Raw genomic sequence first — 22,677 nt, forward strand, 5'->3', positions numbered from 1 at the left:
ACCCAGGGTGGCAGTGACCTTCCTCTGGGAAAGTTGCACTAGTCTCAGGATTTAATGTAAATCGAGGCGTTAACAAGCAGGAAGCAAGGGGCCCAAGCGCTTGGGGCTTTACCTCTCTCAGGGCAACCTCCTCCCCGTCATTTGAGATGACATCCCCTTTTCTCAACTCTTCAGGCTTTAAGAAATCAGCTGCCCTTGCAACTGAGGGCTCCCCAAGGTTGACCCGTTACAAATTGAGGACATCTGCCTAAGGATCTGAGAAAGACCAAGCGGTTCTGGATGTCTCTCCCTTCTCTGCTTCCCCCGGCCAGGCTTCCTCCCCCACCAAGCTCTGGGAGACTCCCAAGAGTCCTGGATTCTGATGGCTGCATCCCACCCTCCCCCCGTCAGAAGAAAAAGGAGCTGGAGGACAACATGGAATCAAGTATACATTTTAAAAACTGTTTAATGGAACATAAACTCCTTTAGAAAAACATTCAGCCAGGTGATAACACCCATAGAAAAAAACACCAATCTTGTGTTTATCTTTTTTTAATTTGGCATTTGTTATTTGCATTTATATTAAAGCAAAGTGCATCTTTTCTTTATTTTGTTTATACACATTGCACAATACATAAATAATGATGCTTATAAAACGTCTTTATATTTACAAGTAATAATATATTTATATATAACATAAAATACATTTTTTCTTTAATAAATCTCAGGGGTTTTTTTTTTCAGGAGTCCTTTCTCTCTCAAAGCACTACAATGCTAAATTTCCAATGAGAATGCTTCTCTTGTTCATTTAAACCTTTGTAGTTAGAAAAATAGCTTATGTTAAAGTCTAAACATGCTCATTGAGCTAAGAGCAGTGTCAACGTATCATACGAGTGTATGAGTTGGTTAGGCGTCAGCTCAGGATGGTACCTTGGGTTAAGATGGACCGACTCCTTCTTGGTGGGAAGGGGTAGGGGGTGGGGGGTAGAGGGCTGCTCCCCTCGCTGGTCTAACAGCGGAGCTCAACACAGGCTGCGGAGGGGAGGAAAGTGCTGAGCTGGCTTTGTGAGTCCAGGAAAAACCTGATGTAACCAGGGCAGGGGAGAGGCAGAGGGGCCTGAGAGGGCGCTGGGTGAGCAATACTGTGACGGGGCTGCCCCGGCAACCCTTGGGAAGCCCATCCCAGAGATGTCCAGGAGCAGATGGCCGAGACAGACAGCTATGACGATGGCAGTGGGGTGGCCAGAGGGGAGTGAGGCAGCAGGAGGAAACGGGTTCTGGTCCGGCCTCTGGTGGGGCGGCTTCGGAGAAGCCTTCGGACAGGCCAATGTCCGAGAAGGGGCGAGGCGGGGTGGGGGCTTCCCCAGGCTCTGGGGACAGAGCCTTCTGCTGGGACACCCGCTGCCCCACTGAGCCTGTCCAAAGGGCAAAGGAGACACAAACCTCTCAGCAGGCAACACGCGTAGGAAACAGAGCACACCACTTTCCCTTGTCTACATACGTGCACGCACAGACACACTGACGCACGCACACCCCACCCTCTGACAAGGGTAGTGATGGCCCCAAGGGTGGGGCCTGCTCCCCATTTACACGGTATATGGTGGTGCTGATTTTTTTGCTTCCCCTTTTTCGTATAGCAGTGTTCTGCCAACCATACCACTCTCCGCCCCTCCAAACCCCAAGAATTCTTTTCATAAGCTATTTCTCAAAGAACAAAACAACATAAACAAGGACGACGAGAAGGAGGGTAGGCGGTGGGGGGGTTGGGGGGGGGGGAATAATGACCAAAGAGTTTGCATGAAAAGCAAGCACTCAGGAGGGAAATATTAGCAGCAAAGTAGTTTGGACTGGGCCCGCTCTGCCCCCGCTCTGCCCTCTCCCCGTGTGGCTACCGGCTGTTGAAGATGACCTCCAGCCAGCACGGGCAGCTGCTGATGAACTGGCGAGTGTAGCACTGGCCCCAGCCCTTCACGAAGCTGATCTGCACGGTGAAGCCAGTCCACGGCTGCTGCATGAACTCGTGGTCGTTGGGCCGCTGCAGGCTGTACGCCTTCTCGTAGTCAAAAGCCTTGATGGAGAAACCGGGGAACACTTTGTGTACCAACAGCGTCCTGGAGTCCGGGTTGTCCAGTGTGGCCGACTTGATGAAGATGGGGTAACTGCTGCGGTTGTACACCCACACGCCGTCCACTTCCCGCGTGAGCTGGATGCCACAGCCGATTTTGCTCCGTACTTTCTGCACCAGCTGACTCTTGTTGTCCGAATTGAGCTGTCCGAGGCAAAAGCCATTCCCCTGAGGTAGATCATAGAAGATGTCCAGGGAGGGCTCCTGGACACAGTAGAGCCTCCCCACTCTCGTCTTCTCCTCCCAGTATGCCACCACGCACCAGTGTGACCGATCCCCAGGCTCCAGAAGAAGTTGGGAATCTGGAAAACAGACAGAAAAAAGGCAGACATAATCAGTGGTGATGCAGACTGGCCTTTTCCTCTTCCTCCTGAAACCAAGACACACACATACATACACCCCCATGATTGGTCTTTGTTTCGGTGCAAGACAGGAGGAGGTATGAGGTGGCTGGCTGTGATGCAGGCTGGACAGTCCTCCTACGGGGAGTCTGGAAAGCTTGACCCCGTGATGGAAAAGCCTTGCCTCTATGCACGGGGCTCACTGGGGAGTCTCTTCCCTTCATCCCTCCCATCCCCCCGACTCTATCAAGAACACAGGACATGTGCCCACCTGGCCAAAGCCAAAGCCCCATCCTTGCAGGGCCCAGAAGCAAAGACCTCTCAGTAAGTTGGCTGGCCCTGGTTTTAGGGCTAGAGAAGGTGTTATAATGGATGGTCCAGAATTTCAGTTTTCAACGGGATGGAACCTTGAAGGCCAGAGGCTCCAGCCTCAAGTCATCCTCATGAGAAAACCTGGACTCGGAAAGCTTTTTTTCTCTCAGGCTCCAGGGACGAAAGAGCCAGACCTGGACCCCAGGAACACCTGCTAGAGTCTCTGAGCCTGTCACCCGGTTCTCAGATCAGTGCCTTGGTCATAAGGGATCACTGTCCAGAAAAACTTTAGTGGAGGTGGTTTAGGGTGAAAAAAAACAACTAGCTTCTTAATAGAAACACAACTTTCAGCGTGTCCGTCAGCAGCAGATCTGTACACAAAGGGTGAGTTCACGTCTCCACGCCAAATCACAGCATGCACCCTGGTGTCACAGCCCAGACAGAAGACAGCACGTCTACAGTGGGTTCGGCCACGCTTGCAGGCCCTTCTCGCCGGCATCCCCCTTTTCCCCCTCCCTCCGGAGAAGCAACTCAACCCTGCGCCCTGCCCCCTCCCATCCCCCTCCTCCCCTGGAGGCCCCACCCCTGCCTTTCTAGACGATGCTTCTACCCACAGGCAGCAGCAGGGGAGACTGGCGATTCTGGCAAGGTGATTTTTCCTGAACAGGCGCTGGGGATGGGGGTGGGTGTCTTTAAAAGGGGGATCCACGGAAGGGAAGGGGGGGCCTCCAGCGGCTGGCATTCCAACTCCTCCTTCCTCTTTAAGCTGGAGCCGGCGGGGCAGGCCTCAGACTGGGAACCATAAATCTCCCCCAGCCCGGCCAGGCTGCAGGAACGCTGTGGTTTGTGGTGGCAGGGCGGAGACCGGAAGTCTTGTATTTGTTAACAAAAATGGGGAAAGGCTGGGCAGGCAGCCTCCTCCTCCTCCCGCCCTCCCTGCAGTCCTTGCCTTTCACGTACTGGGGTGGGGGGCTTGGGACACCAAGGTTGGGGGTGGTGTGAGACATCTCTGGATTGGTTCGGGCCTCTTTGATTGTGGAACCCCTGGGTTTTAGCGCCAGGGCGATGCCGGGGTATCAGCACAGAGGCCAGGGCTGGAGCAGGGATGGGGCCCGTGTCCTGCTGCCCCGGCAGGCTGGGTAACCAGCGCAGCTCAGTACACCAACTCCTTCCAACGTTCACAGACATGTCAGGACCTGGGAACCAGTCAGCTCCATTACCTTTTTTTTGTTTGTTTTTTTAAAGCAGCAGCCTGCCTTGCATACTGTCCCGTGAATAAGTCTGTACAAATGTGTTTGGTGACCCCCTGGGACAGCCTGAGCAGTGGTCCCCAAGACACCCCACCCGGCCTTCTCAAAGGTCTGCCCCACCAGCTACACAAAATGGGGAGACTAAGAGTCCAGCCTCCCCACAACCCCCACCCCTAAAATCAACACCAGAAACCTGGCCCCTCCATTCCCACCCTCACGGGCCTTTCTGAACCACAAGCACAAGAGAGGCTATGTGCCTGAATGTGAATTCGCTTCAACTGTGTGTTTTGAGTGTGTGTTTGTGTGCACACACACGGGAACATATGGAAAAACAAGAGAGGGACAAGGGCTCGGAGCAGAAGGTGAGTCATCAGGCATTAACTTGTTTCTGCAAAGTATCCATCAACTGCTAATAAACTCGTGAGCGCTGGCAATCTTTGAACCCTCTTGCCGAGGGAGTTGGGCTGACGGCTGCTACACCAAAGACCCAGAACAGCCACGTAAATAAAAACGCTCTGGCGTCCAAGTTTGCTTAGGGGGAGAAGGCACTCCTCTGCAAGGCACAGGGCGCCTGCCCTCCCCTCCTGCTTGTCGGAGGGGGAGTGTTTCAAACTGCAAGAAGTGCTATTATCCCCACTGGGGACAACAAACTGGCCTGGAAAAGAAGGAGTTGCTGGGAGGGAAGCTGAGGAGACCCTTGGAGTGGCTACCCTGAAACCTGGCACCCTCTCCAGCAGAGGGCTTGTGGGGGTTGGGGGGGAGGAGGAAGAGGAGGGCAGGGGGCTGAAGATCAAGTGGCCCTTGTACCAGGCCCCCCAGGGCCAGGGGAAGCTGGGTGTGGGCCTTGTCTGCCTGCTGGGCCTCAGGGGGGCAGGGGAAGCTGGGTGGGGGCTGGGGCCTGATGTCCCAACAGTAGTGGGGGTGGTGCATTCTGGTGGGTTTCTCTTTCATCTGTGCAGCCCGCCAGTCCACCCAGCAATTTGCTTCCAGACATCCCCTGCAAAGAGCCTCTTTCTGTGGAGGTGAATGGCCCAGCCCAGAGAAACAGCAGCGTGCAGGTGTCCCTGGATGTGAACAAGGCCCCCTGCAAGCCCACTGAAAGTGCCCTGAGTAGGGGGTAGGAGGACCCCCACCAACCCTCCCATGTCACCCTGCAGTCCCCTGGTACCCTGATACCTCTTCTCCTTGCTGCTCCTGAACTCTAACCCTGAGCACAAAACAGGCTCTCACGCAAACCCTTCGCCAGAGGGGGCGCAGCCCACGTCGAGCAGCACGGTGCAATACCCCAAATTGCCACTTTGGATTCCCCTCCTTAGCCCTGAACTCCCGGCATCTGGGCACATTTCTGGGAAGCCCTCAGCAGCATCTTCAGAGAAACACAGTTCCCTGAACCAGGCCCGCAGCCCACAAGCATCTCCCCACAAAGGTCTGTGCAGACGCTCAGCTCCTGGGGCTTCCCAGGTTTCGAGGTGAGGAGCCAGGAGGGCCGTGTACAGAAAAACAAGCCCCCCCACCTCATTAGAAGGACCGAGGAAGGGTCTTCGTATGCTGGGGGCTGATACTGAATCTCCAAAGGCACAACTCGCTGTCCCTTGTTAATTTCCCTCAGCTTTTATAACCTTTTCCGGTATTTTCAACAACTTCTCCCTCCTCAGAAAACTGTACAGGGGTTTGTCTTAAAACCGTATTTGTGCATTTTAAAGTATCCAAAAGAAAAGCTGTGTTGTAAAAAGCGAACTAATCAGATGCCTGCTCACAATTTTTTCTTTTTATTACAGTGCAGGGAATTTTTGGAGCAACCCCAGAAAAGTGCTGAATCGGCCTAAAATTCCTTTAAGGTTGTCCCCCCCCTACTTCCCAATTTCCCTTAAAGCATAAAAATCTACCCTTTAAGAGGAAAAGGGGGGAGGCGGTGTGGAGAAGGGGAAGGACTTTGCCTCGTGTTTGCACTTGCATTAGGGAAGACCACTTAACAAGGAGCTCCCTGCCTCGCACAAAGAGTTATTTAATTACCCTGGTCATGAATGAACAGACCAGACCCTTCTAGAAAGCCAGAGGCTCATGAATGAATCTCACGCCCGGAATGGAAATGGCACAGGGTGACCAGACCTCAAGGCCACACTGTAGGTAAGAGAGGAATTTTTTTCTTTAGTTGAAGGTGTGAGGAGATGATGAAGAAAAGAAAAAGCTGGAGGGACAGAGAAAAGGTCAAGGTCAGGGCCTCGATGGTACCGTGTCCAGTTTCCAGCTTAGGAAGGTGACCATAGGCCAGAGAGGCAGAGCCGTTCCAAAGCACCCAGGGGGATCCTGCGAACATCTGAAGTGAGGCCACCACATGCGAGCTGAGTCCACACACAGAAGGGGTGCTGATGGGGTGGGGGAGGGGCATCTGACTTTTCACAAGGATGCTCTTGGGATAGCACAGTCACAGCAGCAGGCACCCACTGAGCCCTACGTGCCCACTGCCAGGGGCTGCAGGGGGCTGGAATGCTCTTCTCTGAGAGGCACTTGGATTATAAAGAAACTAATCTCTCTTATCCAACATTCTCTTTACCAACAGTGGGATGGGTCTGCAAGCCACCACCCTCCTCGACCCGCCCCCGCAGCGGTCCAGCGGGGCAGGCGGCTGGGGATGGAACCTAGGCGAGGAGGGCAATGGGAGGGCCCCCACGCAGGCCCAGCAGTACACCCAGCAACCCTGGGACGCAAACACGGCCACGCCTCGCCTCTCAGGTCCAGGGTCCTCCCTCCTTGGGACTCCCGGTGCCATCGAGGGTTGCCTCATCCTGTCCTCCCCCTAAGCAGTCATCCCAAAGGTTAACAGCTCCCGTCAGCCTGGGTCCCCACCCTGGGCAGGAAACTGGCTGTTCTGAGAGCAGCCAGCCCACTCCAGAGACAGGGACTGAGATAATAGTGCCAACCTGTCCCATCCAATCTCACCCTCAACACAATTAAAGAAAAGTCTCTCACTGGTTTTCAGTTTTGGGGAAGCAAATGGCCAAAAACTAAAAGAAACACATAAACGCTTGCTGTGCCGTCTGAGCTCAGTCTGGGTTCTGGGGTCAGCTCTAATCAGCCACGTTGACAGCCTCATCCGGAACTCGAAAGATGGCGCCAGAGCTGCTCCCCTAAGCTCCGGGGGCAGCAAAGACAGCTCTGGGGGTTAGCACAAGCTCCCCATGGGGCTGAAACTAATTCAAAATGCTTCAGGTTAACCCTCAGTTACCCGACAAACGCCGAGATGAGACGCATCACCACCACCCCAAGCTCTTGCATCAAAGGAATCAAGAATGAATTCTGGCTGGAAGAAGGCAGAAGGAAAAAGTTGGATTTTTTTTTTTTTCCTTCCCAGAGCTTGGCAGTAAGGTTCTCTACTGAGGTGGCTGGACTTGGGGATGGGCAGGGGGTCCCAACGGCTCTCCTTCAAAGGCCAGGGCGCTTCTTCAGATCCCTGGGCCCAATCTCCCAGCTATGGAGTCAGACTTCTCCCTTCAAATCTGCCTCCCAAGGCTCCCTAAAACGGAGCTCCCAGTAGTGGCCTCACTGGTGTTATGAAAATCTGCTAGAAGTCCGTGAGAGGTCCGGGCCTGGCCAGCAGCCACACTGGAGGTTCTCCAAGTGCTCAGAAAATGCAGACCACACCCCACCTCACCCCCACCTCACCCCAAATGGGAGAAGGGTTCTGGGGTGACACTTTACACCCAGTGGAAAGGGGCTCACAGAGAGGGGACCCCGTGAAGCTGCATGGTGTTAGCGTCCTGATGTTAACGGAGGGGGATTGAGGCAGGTGGAGGCACCCATCACCTGCTGAAGGGCAGAGCTGGGTTCAAGGCCAGAATACGGCCTTGTGTGAGCTGTGGGTGGGCAGCCACCTCAGGCCTCTAAAGCCACACCAGTCCTCTCCAAACGCCAGAGGGAAAAACAAAGTGTCCTTCAGAGCCCACTTTGGAAATGCTATGCCTACTCTGTCCCCAAGTGTGGAATCCGGCTCCCTCGCACCAAGAAGCCAGGAGTGAAAAGACTTCTTTACCTATAAGCCGCTGCTCTGTGACCTTGGTCAAGCAGCTTTGCCCTGTCAAGAGTCACAGTCTGACCTGCCCACAGCTAACAGGAAGGTGGGTGAGGGGCCCCCTTTGGGCTCTGCTGGGCTCTGGCTCCACTCAGGGAGATTCAGTATTAAACAACCCTGGCTCCATTTATTTTTACGACCTTCCGGAGAGTTAAGAAAATCACTTTGAGGATCAGGGCACATTTTTGCATTTCATTTGCAACAATAAAACAAAAACAAAATAAAATCCGAAGGAAAAGGAGATGGGAGTCAGATTTGGCCGGGTCCATCTCTAACCCAATTTTTTTCCCCCTAACTGCAGAGTTACAAACTTGCGTTCTTCCTGTCTTCCATCACTCATGGCCCCCACGAAGAAGTGAGTCCTCAGGGGAGGGTGGCCTGTATCACTACTTTATTTCCAATGCCCACTGGGCTTGGTGCCCTGAAGTTTCTCATTCATCGTCACCCTCCTTCCTCCTGCAAACTCCCCGAGCTTACACACTTGGCAGATCCTGCTAGTCTCGAAGATTCGTGACTGTGTCTTAAAAATTGTGATGAGTAATCAGTTACTAGAGGTAAAATGTACTTCCTTGCTCCCCCACGATGGGCCCCAGCCCCACCCTCCAGAGCCCCTCAGATGGCCCGAGTCAGAGGGGCCCCAGCCCAGGGGTCTCTCCTAAGAGCAGTGTTTTGCCATCAGAGGATATAATTGAGGGTAGCGCCGGGCAGGGGCGGGAAGCCACACATATCAAAAGCTCCCATCTGTCTCGCCAGCCGGCTGACTCGGCTTCCTGTGCCCCAGCCTTCAGCCACGCAAATTATAGCGTGCACCCGGCTGCCTGCCTTCTGAGGAGGCCAGCTCTGCTGGGCTCCCAGAGGCCTCAGAGGAAGGGTGTGGACTCCCAGCCCAGCCAACTCCATTCATAATATTTACAGTAAATGGGCCTCCCTGGCTGTTGGTTAGTGTGCATCCAGCCTCATCCTGCAAGTCTGAATTTCAATCCATCCCATGGTGCAACGCCTAAGTCCCCACCATAACCCCCCTCCCCACATAACTCAGCAGCTCCCTTCAGAAAGGGGGTTCACACACTTGCACACACAGGCCCCGCAGACCTGCACAGTTGTCACCTGCTCACCGACCTGCTCCCCTGGTGGAAGGATCCTGGCCACTTCCACGAAGACACGAAAAGGAGGGGAATATCCCACAACTCTCATCCACCCCTATCCCCACCTGCAGCGGGTACTGAAATCGCCCCCAAATTCTGCAGGAAGATTCTCAACTGGGGGTCTGCAGCCACTCACAAATGTGAATCCAACAAAAAAAGAAACTCCGCTTAAAACCACCAGAAAGCCTTGCATTTTCTTCTTGTTACAGACCACTTGTAAGTTTCGCTGGCTAACACCTTCAAGAATCTTAACAAACACAGATGCAGAATAAGCCAATTTTGTGAAAGGACACAACCCCCAGAGGTGCAGGGCAGTTCTTTGGTCTGATTCTGCATGTCTGGAGGCTCTGCCGGAGCTGCTTTTGCGCGGTCCTCGATTTAATAAAGCCTGGGGGGCTCGCAGTGACCCTCCAGGCTCCCTGCAAGGTATTCCAGCCCCAGATGCTGGCCCTGCCCCCACCCCGTCCCCCATCCTCCTCCAGCTCAACTCTCAATATATATATATATTTTTTCTAGAGGGTAGAGAAACCGTCCGAAGATGTGGAAAAATCCAGAGAGAAACAAAAGTCCTTTTCATCCCTCCCCTCCCCCAGCTCCCCTTGTTCCATAACAATTATGAAAACTGTTGGACGGGATGGCATTTTGAACGTTTACTGCATTCCGGCCAATAAATTCCAATGCTGGATCTGATGGAAAAGCCTTCCTCTCCGGCCAGCTCCCTGGCTCCCCACCCCCCGCCCCCGCCCCCCCCCCCACTCACTCCCAGCCCTCATTCCTTCTTTCTTTACAACCCGACAGCAGGGCCAGGCCAGGGCCGCACTGTACTTGCAGGGAAAAACAACAGTTCGACAGAGAGGAGAGAGTGGGCAGACAGGACAAGTTAATCATTACTTCTGTCTGCCCCGTAATCTAATCTCCCTGGCTTTGGCACACTCACTGCTCAGCCCTTTCACTCCCAAGCACCCAGGACACCTCCTAGGCCTGAGCCCCCACCCCGCACTCCTCGAAGGCCCTCCCACCCTTAGTCTCCAGTCCCCCCACCCTGGACCCCCCTTCTCAAAGCCCCTGCGGCTCTGCGCTGTGTACCCCACATCTCAGGGGTCTCTGGGCCTGGCATAAATGTGGGTTCTAGTCTGGCTTGGATGACTGCAGAGCCAGGCCACCCTTCCTCCTCCACTGCACCCCTCACTCCACCCCCAACCCTCCCCGCCCCAGAACTCAGCCTCAAGCCCACCTGGTTGCCCCAAGTGATCTGTGATCCATCTATGCAGACACACAAGTCAGGATGGCCCTGCCTCCAAAAACCCAACACAGGATGACCACGTGCCCAGCAATTCCACTTCTGGGGGAAAAGGCTCGGCTTCTCCTAATCCTCTCCAGTTCACCCTGGAGTACAGAGGATTCCACGGTGGGGGGTGCTGGGGGGAAGGACCCCAGGAAATACCTGCAAATATTGGCATTTTTCTGGGGGAAATGATCCTTCTGGTTTCATTCATTCTTGAACAAGTCTGCAAATGAAAAAAACCTGGAGAAGAGCACTCTTTTTCTTCACCAAAGGAAGGGGCCATTAGCTACCCACCACCTCAGCAGTAGGGGTCTCATTCTCACACACCTTCCAATCCAAGAACCAAAAATCACAGATCACAGGACGCCATTCGGTGTTGCAAGGGGCGTGGGGACCAGGTCCACTGGCTTATTTTGTAGAGGAAAAAACTAAGGTCAGGGCAAAAATGGCTCTGCAAAGGCCATGCAGCCAGCTGGTGGCTGTGCCTCCAACCTCAGCCCAGAGGAGGAACCCTGGAGGGTGGGCACTTTCCCTCCCACTGTAATCTCTCCAAACCCCTCCTGGGCATCTGACAAACACTGGGCTGGGGGATGAGGGAGGCTTCTGAATCTCTGCAAGCCCTCCAGTGCCAGGTCTCTTCCCCAGGGAACACCCGCAGCGGGGCTCTGACTCTGACCCACTGAGCTGAAGGTGGGGCCCATCTATTTCTAAGAACTGTCCTGTGCACCCAGATCACAGGAGGAACACCTCTCTTGCTTTTCCCTCCAGGTTACTGATTAATCAGGGGGAGGGGCTGCGCTGGCTGCGAGGCTGCCCTGGGGCTGGCAAGGTCCCCAGGCACTTTCTGAGCAGAGCAGCTCTTTCTGGCCCTCTCGAGCCCCAGAAGCTCGCTGAGCCTACTGGAGGAGACCTGCCAACTTCAGCAGACCAACCGCAAGGTGGGAAAGGGCGACAGATATTTAAACTCCAGGTGGCAAAGGCAGATAGGCGAGCTTACTTACAGCACAGTCCTTTCTGGGCTTCGTCCTTTTTTGTTCCTGTTAACCCCATGTCAAAAAGTTAAAAAAAAAAAAAAAAAAGCAACACAGAAATGAGTAAACACGAGAGCCACCAGTCCAGGCTTGGTGACCTGAGTCTAAAAGATAGAAACTCCCCATTTTGCAAGAGGGAAACTGGAGTTGAAATCCACCCTTCCCTTACTGTCCGAGAACAAACCCCAGGCCAAAACAGCTCTTCAGACTTGACACAGGAGCAAGAACGAATGAATGAAACCAGTGAACTCCCAAGAAGCCATCAGTCGGCCTCAGGGAACAGCAGGGGCAGGATGCAAGCAAACTTGTGAAAGCCCTTGGTAACTAGGTGTTAAATTACCTCGTGGAAACCCACCCGCAGGCGGGCCAGAGCCTCTCAAATCATCTGGGAACTCAAAAATGGACTTGACCATCAGATTTTAAATTAAAAACCAAGTGTTGCTTCCCGAGATGGCCTTCATGAGAATCAAGCCCACCAGAGTTAGAAAAGTCAAACTCTTGGGCTTTGGAAACGTCCCACTTCCCCTGTGGCTGTAAAGATATAAATGCTACCATTCCAGATGACCCCTGCCCCCACTGCGTGCTCAGCTGTGCTCCCAGGTACGGCCAGGGTCTGGACTACAACCCTACGTCCTGCTATTACGGGCTGTTATCTCACCATCAACAAGATGAGTGGGGAGCAGGGACAGACACAGGAACGGGGAGACAGACCTCTGTTTATCAACAAGCTTTTGCTTTATCTCGGCTCTCAACAGACAACACGACCAAAGCACAGCCCCAGGCCCGCCCCTGCAACTCAGCTGTGTCTTACAACACCACCTCACCCCACAGCTCGGAAGCTGCCAAATTCTGTTCCAAGGACCCTCCACCTCACTGACCCCCTAACACCTTCAGATGGACCGTAACCCTCTGCTGAGTCCAAGAACTACATCCTTTGTGCCGGCAGAGCCTGGCACACAGTAGGTGCTCAATAAATCACCACTAAGTGATTGTACCACAGGGACATGCTGACTTCTCCCAAAGCAGCTGGTCCCCACTGACCACCCCCACCACCACCCCAGCTTAGAACCGGCAGGAGGTGGCCCGTGTGAACCCACCTATTTGGGAGGGTGCCTTCCAGGCAGGGGTCAGCCAGAAAGGCTGAGGCCTGGCCCCAGGCTCCCTGCACAGGCAGGAAGAGAGCCCCTGTCCTCAGCTCCTTGCCAGCCAGCTGCGGCTGATCCTGCGAGGTGTTTCCAAGCCAGGCGCCGGCCAGGCAACCTCTGTGGGCTCACCACCTGCCCACAGCCTTCTGCCTTGGCGTCCTGCTCGGTCTGGACAGGCTACCCTCACCGAGTGTTCCACAATGCTTTTACACACCCCTAGGGCCCTTGTTGTGTTATGAAAACAAAACAAAGCCCAATAAGGAAAAAAAAAAAAAAAAAGCTGGCGGGGAAAGGAGCAAGCTGGCCACACACAAACCTCTTTCTTCCTGGTATCCATCCTAAAGATGGCTCCTTGGCAGCCTGGGTCAGGGTCCTGTCCCATGTCCCACCCTCGTCAGAGAACAATGACTGTCAAAGAGGGAACTTAGAAACTCAGAGATGAGTAAAATGACAACTGTTTTCACACCCGGCACAACCCCACCTTCTCCACTTCGGGACTGCACAAGCCCTTTCCGGGGGAAGCTACTGGGTGACTGAGGGCCACGATACCCCCATGCCCCAGGGCAAAGCATAGCTCCCGGGCACAGCTGCACCAGGGGATCTGTTGTCTGCCACCTCTCTTCACCAGAACCCTAGCACTAGACACTCAGGAAGCTAAGGCAGGGACTCCCTGAGCAAAAGGAGGCTCAGAGCTTGTAAATAAAGATAGCCCCAGACTTCCAGGTGTCAGGCACTGTGGTCAAGGGAAGCCCACGCTGGGGTGAAAAGGCTATGGGCATCAGTAGATTCCTACCTACCCCCTGCCCCCCAAAATATGTTTGTGTATGTGTGTTGTTGTTTTTTTTTTCTGCAAGTTAAAACTGAGCTAATGACACAGGGTGGGGCTCAGCATCGAAGAAGACTGTGTAGCCAAACCAAAATTCGCTTCCAGCCAAGAGCTGCTCAGCCTCACCACTCGGGGAAGGAAGCCGAAAAAGTCATGAAAGATTCTTTAGTAAACCGGGAAATAAAGCTGCCGTTAACATTTCAACTGAAGGTGACCCTTCTGGTAAAAAAAAAAAATTTTTTTAATAATAAAAATAACATAAAGTTCTCAAACAGCCTCTTTCTTAAATGAAAATGGCCTAAAAGTTCTCCAGAGAGTGGAAGGGAAAGAAGGGGCTAGGAAAGAAACAAAACAAAACAGAACCCGGCTGGCCTCCTCGCAGCCACTACCTTTCATGAACCACTTTTTTCTGGAGTTCTTCTCATAAAAGGAATGATGCAATTTCCTGTCTTGTCCCAATATTTCCTGTTCATTTCCAAGGTGAAAGTTATCACCCTGGTTTAAACAACTGCCCTAAACTCCATAGAAAGTTCCTATTTCCGCGCAGTGCCCCATCCCAAGTCACAAAGAACTCCTCATCTTAGAATATAAACCACGATCACTGTCTACACCTCTAACTGAGTCGGCTTTAAGAAAAAGCCTCATTTCTCTCTATGGCAGCTGCTGAATCTACAGTCCCAGCTGGCCCAGAAAGTGGGCTAGAGGTACAGATCCCCACGGGGAGAAGCGGAAGGGGGCTGGGGGCAGTACCCTACCATGAGCCAATGTGTTTAGGTAGAGCGGCCGCCACCAAGGGAATGTTGCTTTCTTGGTGTGTTAGCCACTAAATTGAGAACTGTGCCTCAGCAGTTAATAATATCTTCCCGCTGAAAATAGCCCGGAGAGGAAGCCTGTCTGTGACAGTAGGCACACAGCCAGACTGGGCTAGCCATTCAGTGCTGAGAGAGAGAGACGGTTGGGCCAGTGGTGACCTCCCAGTGGTCACACTGTACAGTATCCTTTCGCAGGGCTCCTGCAAAGGCAGGGCTCCCACGAGTCACTAGCCTCCTCTGCAGCCCTACAGCCTCAGCGAAGACCGCACATGGACCAGAGGCTCAGGCAGCAGGACCAGAGGAGGGGTCCAGATTGCCCAGCGGGAGCCAGGAGGACCCCAGGCTTTGGGAGGTAGCCCCTGCAGGGCTGCTTACCAGACCCTGGGCTGCCCAGAGGAAAACAGTGTCCAGGGCAGAGAGGGAAGAAGGGGACTTATTCCCCTGCTGAAAGGTCAGCCATGGAACATGAGCCACAGGGAACTTCCCTGTCTCTCCTTTCTGCCACCAGCATGGAAAAGGAAAGGCTGAAAAACCACAGAGACAGGCCCTTGATCAATCTCCCCCACTCCCTGCACCCCACTCCCCCACCATGCGAGACCTCAGAGATGTTTTGGAAGTAAGTGTCTACCTCCATAGCTCCCAGTGTTTTATCCTCCAGAGCCAGTGTTTCTTAGGCACTATCTAAATACCTGCATGTATTTAAAAGCTACCGCAGGTCACTATTTTTTGATTGTGGCAAGATACACATCACGTAACATTTACCATTAACGACACTGTCAGCACCCGCAGAGCTGAGCAACATCATTAGCAAGTTCCAGAACACCTTCACCATCCTGAAAGGAAACCCTGTCTCAGGTCACTTTTACAATGTCCTTCACTACAGCAAAGCCAACAGGACGAAGGAGCAGAGTTAATACATCTTGTCAAGTTCTTGCGGTTGTTTAGTTGCTAAATCAGGACCGACTCTTTGTGACCCTATGGACTGGAGCCTGCCAGACTCCTCTGTCCATGGGATTTTCCAGGCAAGAATACTGGAGTGGTTGCCATTTTCTTCTCCAGGGGTTCTTCCCGACCCAGTGATTGAGCCTACGTCTCCTGCATTGGTGGGCAGATCCTGTACCGCTGAGCCACCAGGGAAACCCCCTAGAACCGAGCAAATGTCTTAGCTGAGAAGAGGCTCAACAAGCAAGACACTCGAATTCTTCACCACAGGAGCAGAGACAGAATCTGTGCACAGCCACCAAGAGAGGCCACCAGAGATACTGCCCCTGGGAACAGAGATCCTTTTACCCCCTACATCAGAGGCTCCCCAACTTGTCTGCACCTTGAAATCACCCCGGGAAGCCTCAAAAAACACTTGATGCTGCGATCGTGCCAGCAGACTGTGAGGTGAAAGATCCCAGCGGTCCTAACGTGCAGGCAGGTCTGGAGACCCCTGCTTGTGCCTTTTTTTCTCTCCCACTGGGTTAAGACACCGGCTGTGAAGGGAGCATCAATGCGAGCACTGTATACAGGAGCAGCGTCGCCGGACAGTAACAGCAGCAAGGAAGAAGCCCAGGGAGCCCACCGGATCATGAATCCTTTGACCTTTCTTCAGGTCCAGAGGCCGACAGCTGGGCTCTGCTAAGGCAATGCCTACCTGGGCAGGGGGGGTTGGTGTCCCAGACTGTGGCCAAGAGATACACCAGAACCTGACCCTCACCTGACCCCCCCTGCCCCCCCCGCCATGGGCTGGCCAGGTTCTGTCTCGGTGACAGGATGCCTGAGGCAGCAGCCCATCTAGTCTGGCCGGCAGGGCAGCCCCAATTTGCTCCAGAGACTTTAAATGCTGTCACCCTGCATTTGACTCCTGCCTGACTGCCTCATTCTCTCCAGGACAAAGGGAGTTTAACAGTGAGCCCTTCTCCAGGGCTGAGTGCATGACCTCAAGCCTTGCAGATGAGGCCGAGTCTGAGCTGCTGTCTGTGACTGGTCTTCACTGGGTGTGCACCAGGTGAGCTGGCCTGGGCCTGAGTCATCAGGTTGGCACCAGGGGACTTGTGGGTCCCCAGAGACCCAGATTGTCACTCCTCACAGTGGTGTGAAGGGAAGGGAGTGGGTAGATAAGGGGCTTGCTCATGGTCACATGGGCTGCTCCATCTGACAACCCCAAAGCCCATGCTCTTGGCCACGTAGATGAACTCAACCCACCCCCACCCCACTCCCCATGGCATTAGAGATGCCAGAGAAACCACAAGTTGCCTGTTTCCAGGCACAGGAAGGAGACATTAACACACACACATAGGCACCCAGGCCAATTTCCCAGTTTGCCATCACTGTTCCCAACCAGACAACAAACGCAGATGAATAACGTTCCTTAAAAACAGGATGGAACGCTCTTGCCTAGGCTACTTGGTTTGGGCCCAAGTTGACGGTGGACGGAGCCAGGACCACGTTTTCATATTATCAAGGTGCTCTTGAAGACTCTCCTCTGAGGCTCTCAGAGATGCCAGCAGGCATCAAAGAAGAGGAAAGAATCGTTCCTGGAATGGATGCCGGCCTAAGGGCACTCCCATCACCCAGAACTAGAAGCGATACATGGATCTGAAGACCTTGGCAAAGGAGCAGGCCTCCCCTGGGCTGATAGAACCGTGTCTCCAATGAGCATGGTTTTGCACAGGCAAGAGAGGGTTCACTCAGCCCCCTCCCCCATACTCATCAGTACTAGGTCTCCACTGCCCCCCACCTCCCTCCTCCAAGTCAAAGTTGCTCAGTCGTGTCGGACTCTTTGCAACCCCATGGACTATACAGTCCATGGGTTTTTCCAGGCCAGAATACTGGAGTGGGTAGCCTTTTCCTTCTTCAGGGGAATCTTCCCAACCCAGGGATCAAACCCAGGTCTCCCACACTGCAGGCGGATTCTTTACCAGCTGAGCCACAAGGGAAGCCCAAGAATACTGGAGTGGGTAGCCTACCCCTTCTCTAGCGGATCTTCCCGACCCAGGAATCAAACCAGGAGTGTTCTCCATTGCAGGCAGATTCTTTACCAACTGAGCTATCCGGGAAGCCCTCCTCAAAAGTGGCACCGCTTCTGAAGTTTTGCTTGCTTGCTAAGTTGTTTCAGTCGTGTCCGACTCTCTGTGACCCCTTGGGCTGTAGCCTGCCAGGCTCCTCTGTCCATGGGATTCTCCAAGCAAGAATACTGGAGTGGGTTGCCACTTCCTCCTCCAAGGATCAAACCAGCATCTCTTAACACCTCTTGCATTGGCAGGTGGGTTCTTTTACCAGAAGTGCCACCTGGGAAGCCCCATTTTGAAGTTTAAGTGACTGATGAACCTCTAAGTGACGCTGGCCTCTAATCCCTGCCCTTCACCAGGGAGGCCCAACCAGCTTCAGACATCAATATATGATGGGTCTGCAGCTGAACAACCTAGAGCTCACAAGTGAGGCGGTACTCCTTCAACACCCCCACCTCCCCGCCCCAAATCTGGACAGCAGACAAGCTGAATGAAAGCTCCCGCACCCCCCTCAAACTGCAGATGGAGGCTGCAAAGATGACAGTTTCAAACGCATGCTCTCAATTACCAGTGATACAGAGAAAGCTCTGCAAGTAAATCCTTTCCATTTCCACCACCAAGCTGAACCCAGAAGCTTCCCATCGATGTCAGACCTCTCCAAGGTGGGGACGCCTGGTCCAGGATGCATGCCAACAACAGGATTTGCTCTACACGTCTTTCAAGAAGTACCACACCTACGATCACGATTCAGAACCAGTCCATAAACACTCCCTGGGCCCCAAGCACACATCCTCAAGGAGGAGCTGTCTGTCGTTCACCGACGCCCAAGTGAGAGGCACCCAGGCCTACTCAGAGCCTGCCCACGGGCATCTGCCCGCTCATGTGTGTATGCATGGGATTGTCTATCTGTATGTCTGCAGCCCGCACACACGCGTGCAAGCACGCGTGCACACACACACACACACACACACACACACACACACAACCAGCACCGAGCAATCCATCTGTCTCGAAGAGCCGGCTGTCAGAAATGAAAGTACAATCTCCTGGAACCGAGTCACAGCCTTCTAAAAATGTGTGCCGTTTTCCCAGACTGAGGAAACTTGCAGGGGTGGGGTCTGTTTCGCTGAGTCCCAGAGGCTCGGGCCTGTGTCTCACCGGCCAGCCCCGCGCTGCGATGCTGGAATTCCAACCTGCAGCCAGCGGGCCGGCTCCCAGCGCGCCTGCCCGCCCACTCCCCTTCCTCGCAGGAAAGGGAAGGGCCAGCCTTGGAGTCACCCCGGCATCTCAGGAGGGGCGTGCCTTCAAGCACACCCCCACCCCCACCTCTGAGGCACCACGTTTTCACACCACTGTTTTTTCTTTCCCTTCTTCCCCTGCCAAGAGAATCAAGCCCTGGCTCCCGCTGCCGACCTTCCTCCCACCCTAAACTGAGCCCCATTCATTAAGCCCGCTCTCAGCCAGGGCAGGACAGGAAGGAAAACAGCAGACGGGGGCCTGTGAAAGAGACACTCAGAGAGGTGATTTCCAGGGGGAGGTGGGGGCAGGAGTGTGTGGGCGCTTTCCCTGCTCCCACCTTGATGCCCACTTGGCCTGGCCCTCAGCACGGCAGGCACACCCCCTGCAGCCTTCTTTCTTCCCCTACCCGGCCCTGCCTCATTCAGCCAATGCACGGCCCCCTCAGCTGGCCTCATCCTGACCACCCCACCCCCACCACCCCCCATGGAAAGATCAACTTCTTTGAAAGGAGGAGGTTTGGGCATACTCCATTTGCAAAACCCGCCACCTTGGACCTGGGCCACCACAGTCATCTTTTGCCGGGGGGCGTGGGGGGGGGGCGGCGGCACGGCATTCTCACTGCAGAGATGGGAGCCCTGGGTTTTCTCAGTGCCCATCGCCTCCCCTCCAGATACCCCCAAACCACTGGCAACAACCCAAGAAACAGTTTCTTCAATTTCCCCCCACAGCACATTATTAATAAACTGCTCCAACTCTGAACGGAAAGAAGAAAGAGCTCAAACTTTGAAGCCTTGGGAATTAGTAAATCAAGAGCTAAAATTCAAAACAAATGCTCTTTCATGTAAAGCCCCCCCCCATCACTTTTTTTTTTCTTTTTGCAGTTCCCTTGAACCATGCTAGCCCTTCAGAGACAAGCACTCCTTCCTAGCAGCTCCTCATTCATTGAAATGGCTGCAGTTACTATGGGGGCTGGAGGCTGGGGGGTTCATGATTGCTTTACCCCCAGTTTCTTTCCAGGACTAGAAAAACTCTCGGAAGCCCACCCATCTCAGAAGGGGCTACACTGTCACACTGGCTCTGGGGCCGGGAAAGGAGGCTGGTGGCCCAGGCTGGTCGTCACTTCCTCCAGAAGAGGAGACAGACAAGATGTTATCAAGAAAACAAACCTTCCGAAAAGCCCCCTTTCAAAAGCTACCACTTCCCTTGCTTATTTCATGTGGTTCGGAGGGGCTGGGACTCCTGCACATTCAGGATTTAAAAAATAAAACCGTCTAACAACATCCTGAGTGCACGATTTCACCCAGACCCTTTCTTCCTCCTTGGCCTTCTTTCTTTCCGGAACCCTCTCAGCCTTAGAAAGCAGAAGAGACACAACTCACACATTCCTGTATGTTCTTTCCTCCTCCACTGCCACAGTCCACGCTCATCCTCACGCCCCCTAGCCCCCTGCCCTCTCTGGGTTCCTCTTTTTTTCCTGCTCAGCTCTCATTAGGAGCTTTGAGTAAACAATACCCTCTGTCTCAGATAACAGCCAGAGTATATACTGTGCTGAAATCAAAACAAACAAGGGTCTCCCTGAAGACATTCTCGGCAAGATCAATTCCTGCAGCGGGAACTGGCTGGGAGGAACAAGACTGAGTGGCACTTGACCAGTCAGAAGTCCCCTCTCAGAAGCCTTTACAGCTTCCATCTGCGCTGCCACGATCCTACCCACAACAATGTCCCAAAGGCAAATGCCCAGAGCTCTACTGGGTCTTCTCTTTTCTCCCCTAGGTTACTTCCCCTCTTGTTTTAGCTAGTTGTTAGAAAATCCTGTGATGGCATGCATACTGGGGTGGGGAAAGCAGGTGGAAACAGGACATCTTTAGAACAAAATGGAAATGTCTCCCACTTACATTGGTAATGAGCATCTCCAAGTTTATCACTCTCTTCTCCCGTCTCTCAGCGACAAGGATGCTCAGGCTACCCAGTGCCCCTCACCCAATTCCATAACCCTCTAGCTGGGGCAAATTTCAGGCCCCTCGCTCACACCTGTGGGCCCTGAGGGACACCTTCCCCGCTGGCTCAGTGTCAGCGCCTGCTATCTGCAGTGACCCATCTATCCATCCCCAACACACACTGTAGACTCCGGCCGGAAGCTCGACCGGGAAGCAGGATGGGCAGAGAAGCACCGAGGTCATCTTCTCTAAAGTCCCATCCTACACCCAGGATCTGTCTTCTACAAGCTTCCAAAAGGTGGATCCCTTCCCTTCAAGGCATCTGATGCACTAAGAGAAAGAGAAGAGCTTAAACCCAAGAACTAAGAACATCAGAGGCACCAAGCGAAGCCCCTCCAGCCGGGAGCTGCTTAACAACAACTGAGAAACACAGCCCACACCCAGGTGGCCCCCATTTCCACATCTATGGGGTGGGCCTAGACTCTCGAGCTGAAGGGCGACGGGAGTGAGCGCAGATACGTCCAGTTTAATGCACATAAAAGCGTGGATTAACTCCAGACCAGCTGGGGTGGCAGAAGGCCACCTCCGGTCCTCCAAAATCTCTGGTCATTTCAGGAGGCCTTGGAATCCCCGGGAAAATAAGAGAAAAGCATCTCACCTGAAAGCCCCCCAGGGGCCAGATAATTCGTTCCCCCTGTTTCAGCGGAGGAAGGCACAGCATCTGGACAGTCTGCTGCGGATTTGAGAAGGAGAGAGAAATAAATACACAAATAAATAAATAAGTACACCAAGATTAATTTTTAAGCACATTCTAAGCAGCATTAAAGAGAAACCACACATTCCAAACAGCTGACTCCCAGCCGCGATGCTGATTATTAATGCGCTGCTCAGGCTTTGCTACCCATCATGAGACAGACCACAGCACCTTGTCACCCGTCTGGGCTCCGGGCAGCCAGTTAATCATTCGTCAAGTCAGACTCGATCACAGACTGCTGGAATTTTTTTCTTTTATTGCAAGTCCCCCATTGAGGAAACCAGGTAGTTCCCAAGGTCAAACAAAGGAGGCCCAGGTTCTCTCCCAGCCACCTTTCTCGGGGCAAGATCAAGGGCATGGCCTCTCTGCTTGGATCCAGTGGCCCTCGCCACCACTCTCACCTGTTTACAGACAGACTTCCCAGTTCTTTAAGAAGAAATGGGCGTTGGGCTGAAGGGACTGTGTTTCCCTTTCTAAACGAGGCAAAGTGCAAGAAAATCTCAAGAACAACTCAAAGAATCTTATTCATGTACGCACCTGGGTGAAGCCCCCTCAAGTCAAGAGAACAGAGAACATTCTCAGCAAGGCTCCCAGCCCCTTCCAGACCTAATCCAAAAACTCCCCATGTGTGGAAACCTTCCCGGGCAACCCCAGACCTGCAAGGCTCCCTGCCCTCTGTCCCTATAAAAATCTTTCTGGCACGCAGCACTTGCGGAGTTGCCTTCCGCGGTCTTTCCTGCTCTTTTACCTTCAGATCCTGTCTGCCTGAACTAGTCTATAACCTTCTCTTCAATGTCTTTGCCACCCTCAGGTGCTCAGCATAGTGACCTAAATGTTAATGAGGATAATGACGATTCCAGCTGAGAAATAGACTCCACAACCTCCCTCCAAGCAATTAAAACAAAAAATAATGGCTACGAACCACAACTAATTAGTCCCATGAAACAAAAACACACAAGACCCCATAAGTGTATCGGGCATCACTGCCAATGCCCAACTTAGGAAATCCACAGAGAAAGGCCAGCTCAGGAAAGGAGTGTCCTGGCTCCAATACAGTCACACCAGATCAGATGGTGCAAATCCCAGACCTTCCTTCTCCAGGTCACTAGCAGGATGTCCATGGAGTGTGCATTACCAGTTTCCCACTGGAACCGCTTAGCCAAGACGGCAAATAGGAAGCCAAGGCAAAGAGGTGCCCAGAGGCAAGGAGCCATGGAGCTCTCTAGGGACCTAGCAGCTGTCTCCATTCCCTGGGTAAAAAGGGGCTGGGGCTGGGCTTGCCCCCCTCCCATCCCACCCCAAGTCTCAGGTTCTCTCTCTAATCCCGCTCTTGCATTCTCTCTCAGATTGGAAGAACAACTTTCCAAGAATTCTTCTCCACAGGGGAAAGGCAGGCCGAGGAGTGGCAGCATCAGGCAGGGGAGACAGAAA

General features: G+C 53.4%; 1 protein-coding gene across 2 annotated transcripts in view; it reads right to left on the reverse strand.

Annotated features, from left to right (window-relative positions):
- Positions 1-1,122: 1,122 nt before the first annotated feature.
- SMAD7 (SMAD family member 7) overlaps positions 1,123-22,677 on the reverse strand; it is a 28,841-nt gene continuing 7,286 nt past the window's right edge. Inside the window, exons 3-4 of one of the 2 annotated variants that reach the window (XM_069569314.1) lie at positions 21,151-21,222; positions 1,123-2,406 (exon numbers count right to left, since the gene is read on the reverse strand). In XM_069569314.1, the coding sequence (XP_069425415.1) occupies positions 1,868-2,406; positions 21,151-21,222 (611 nt within the window). In that variant the 3' untranslated portion in view covers positions 1,123-1,867. Of the gene's footprint in view, positions 2,407-21,150; positions 21,226-22,677 lie in introns of both variants that reach the window. The other variant, XM_069569313.1, reaches the window with a different exon arrangement.

This window comes from Ovis canadensis, chromosome 23 (assembly GCF_042477335.2).
Source record: "Ovis canadensis isolate MfBH-ARS-UI-01 breed Bighorn chromosome 23, ARS-UI_OviCan_v2, whole genome shotgun sequence".
Lineage (NCBI taxonomy): Eukaryota > Metazoa > Chordata > Mammalia > Artiodactyla > Bovidae > Ovis > Ovis canadensis.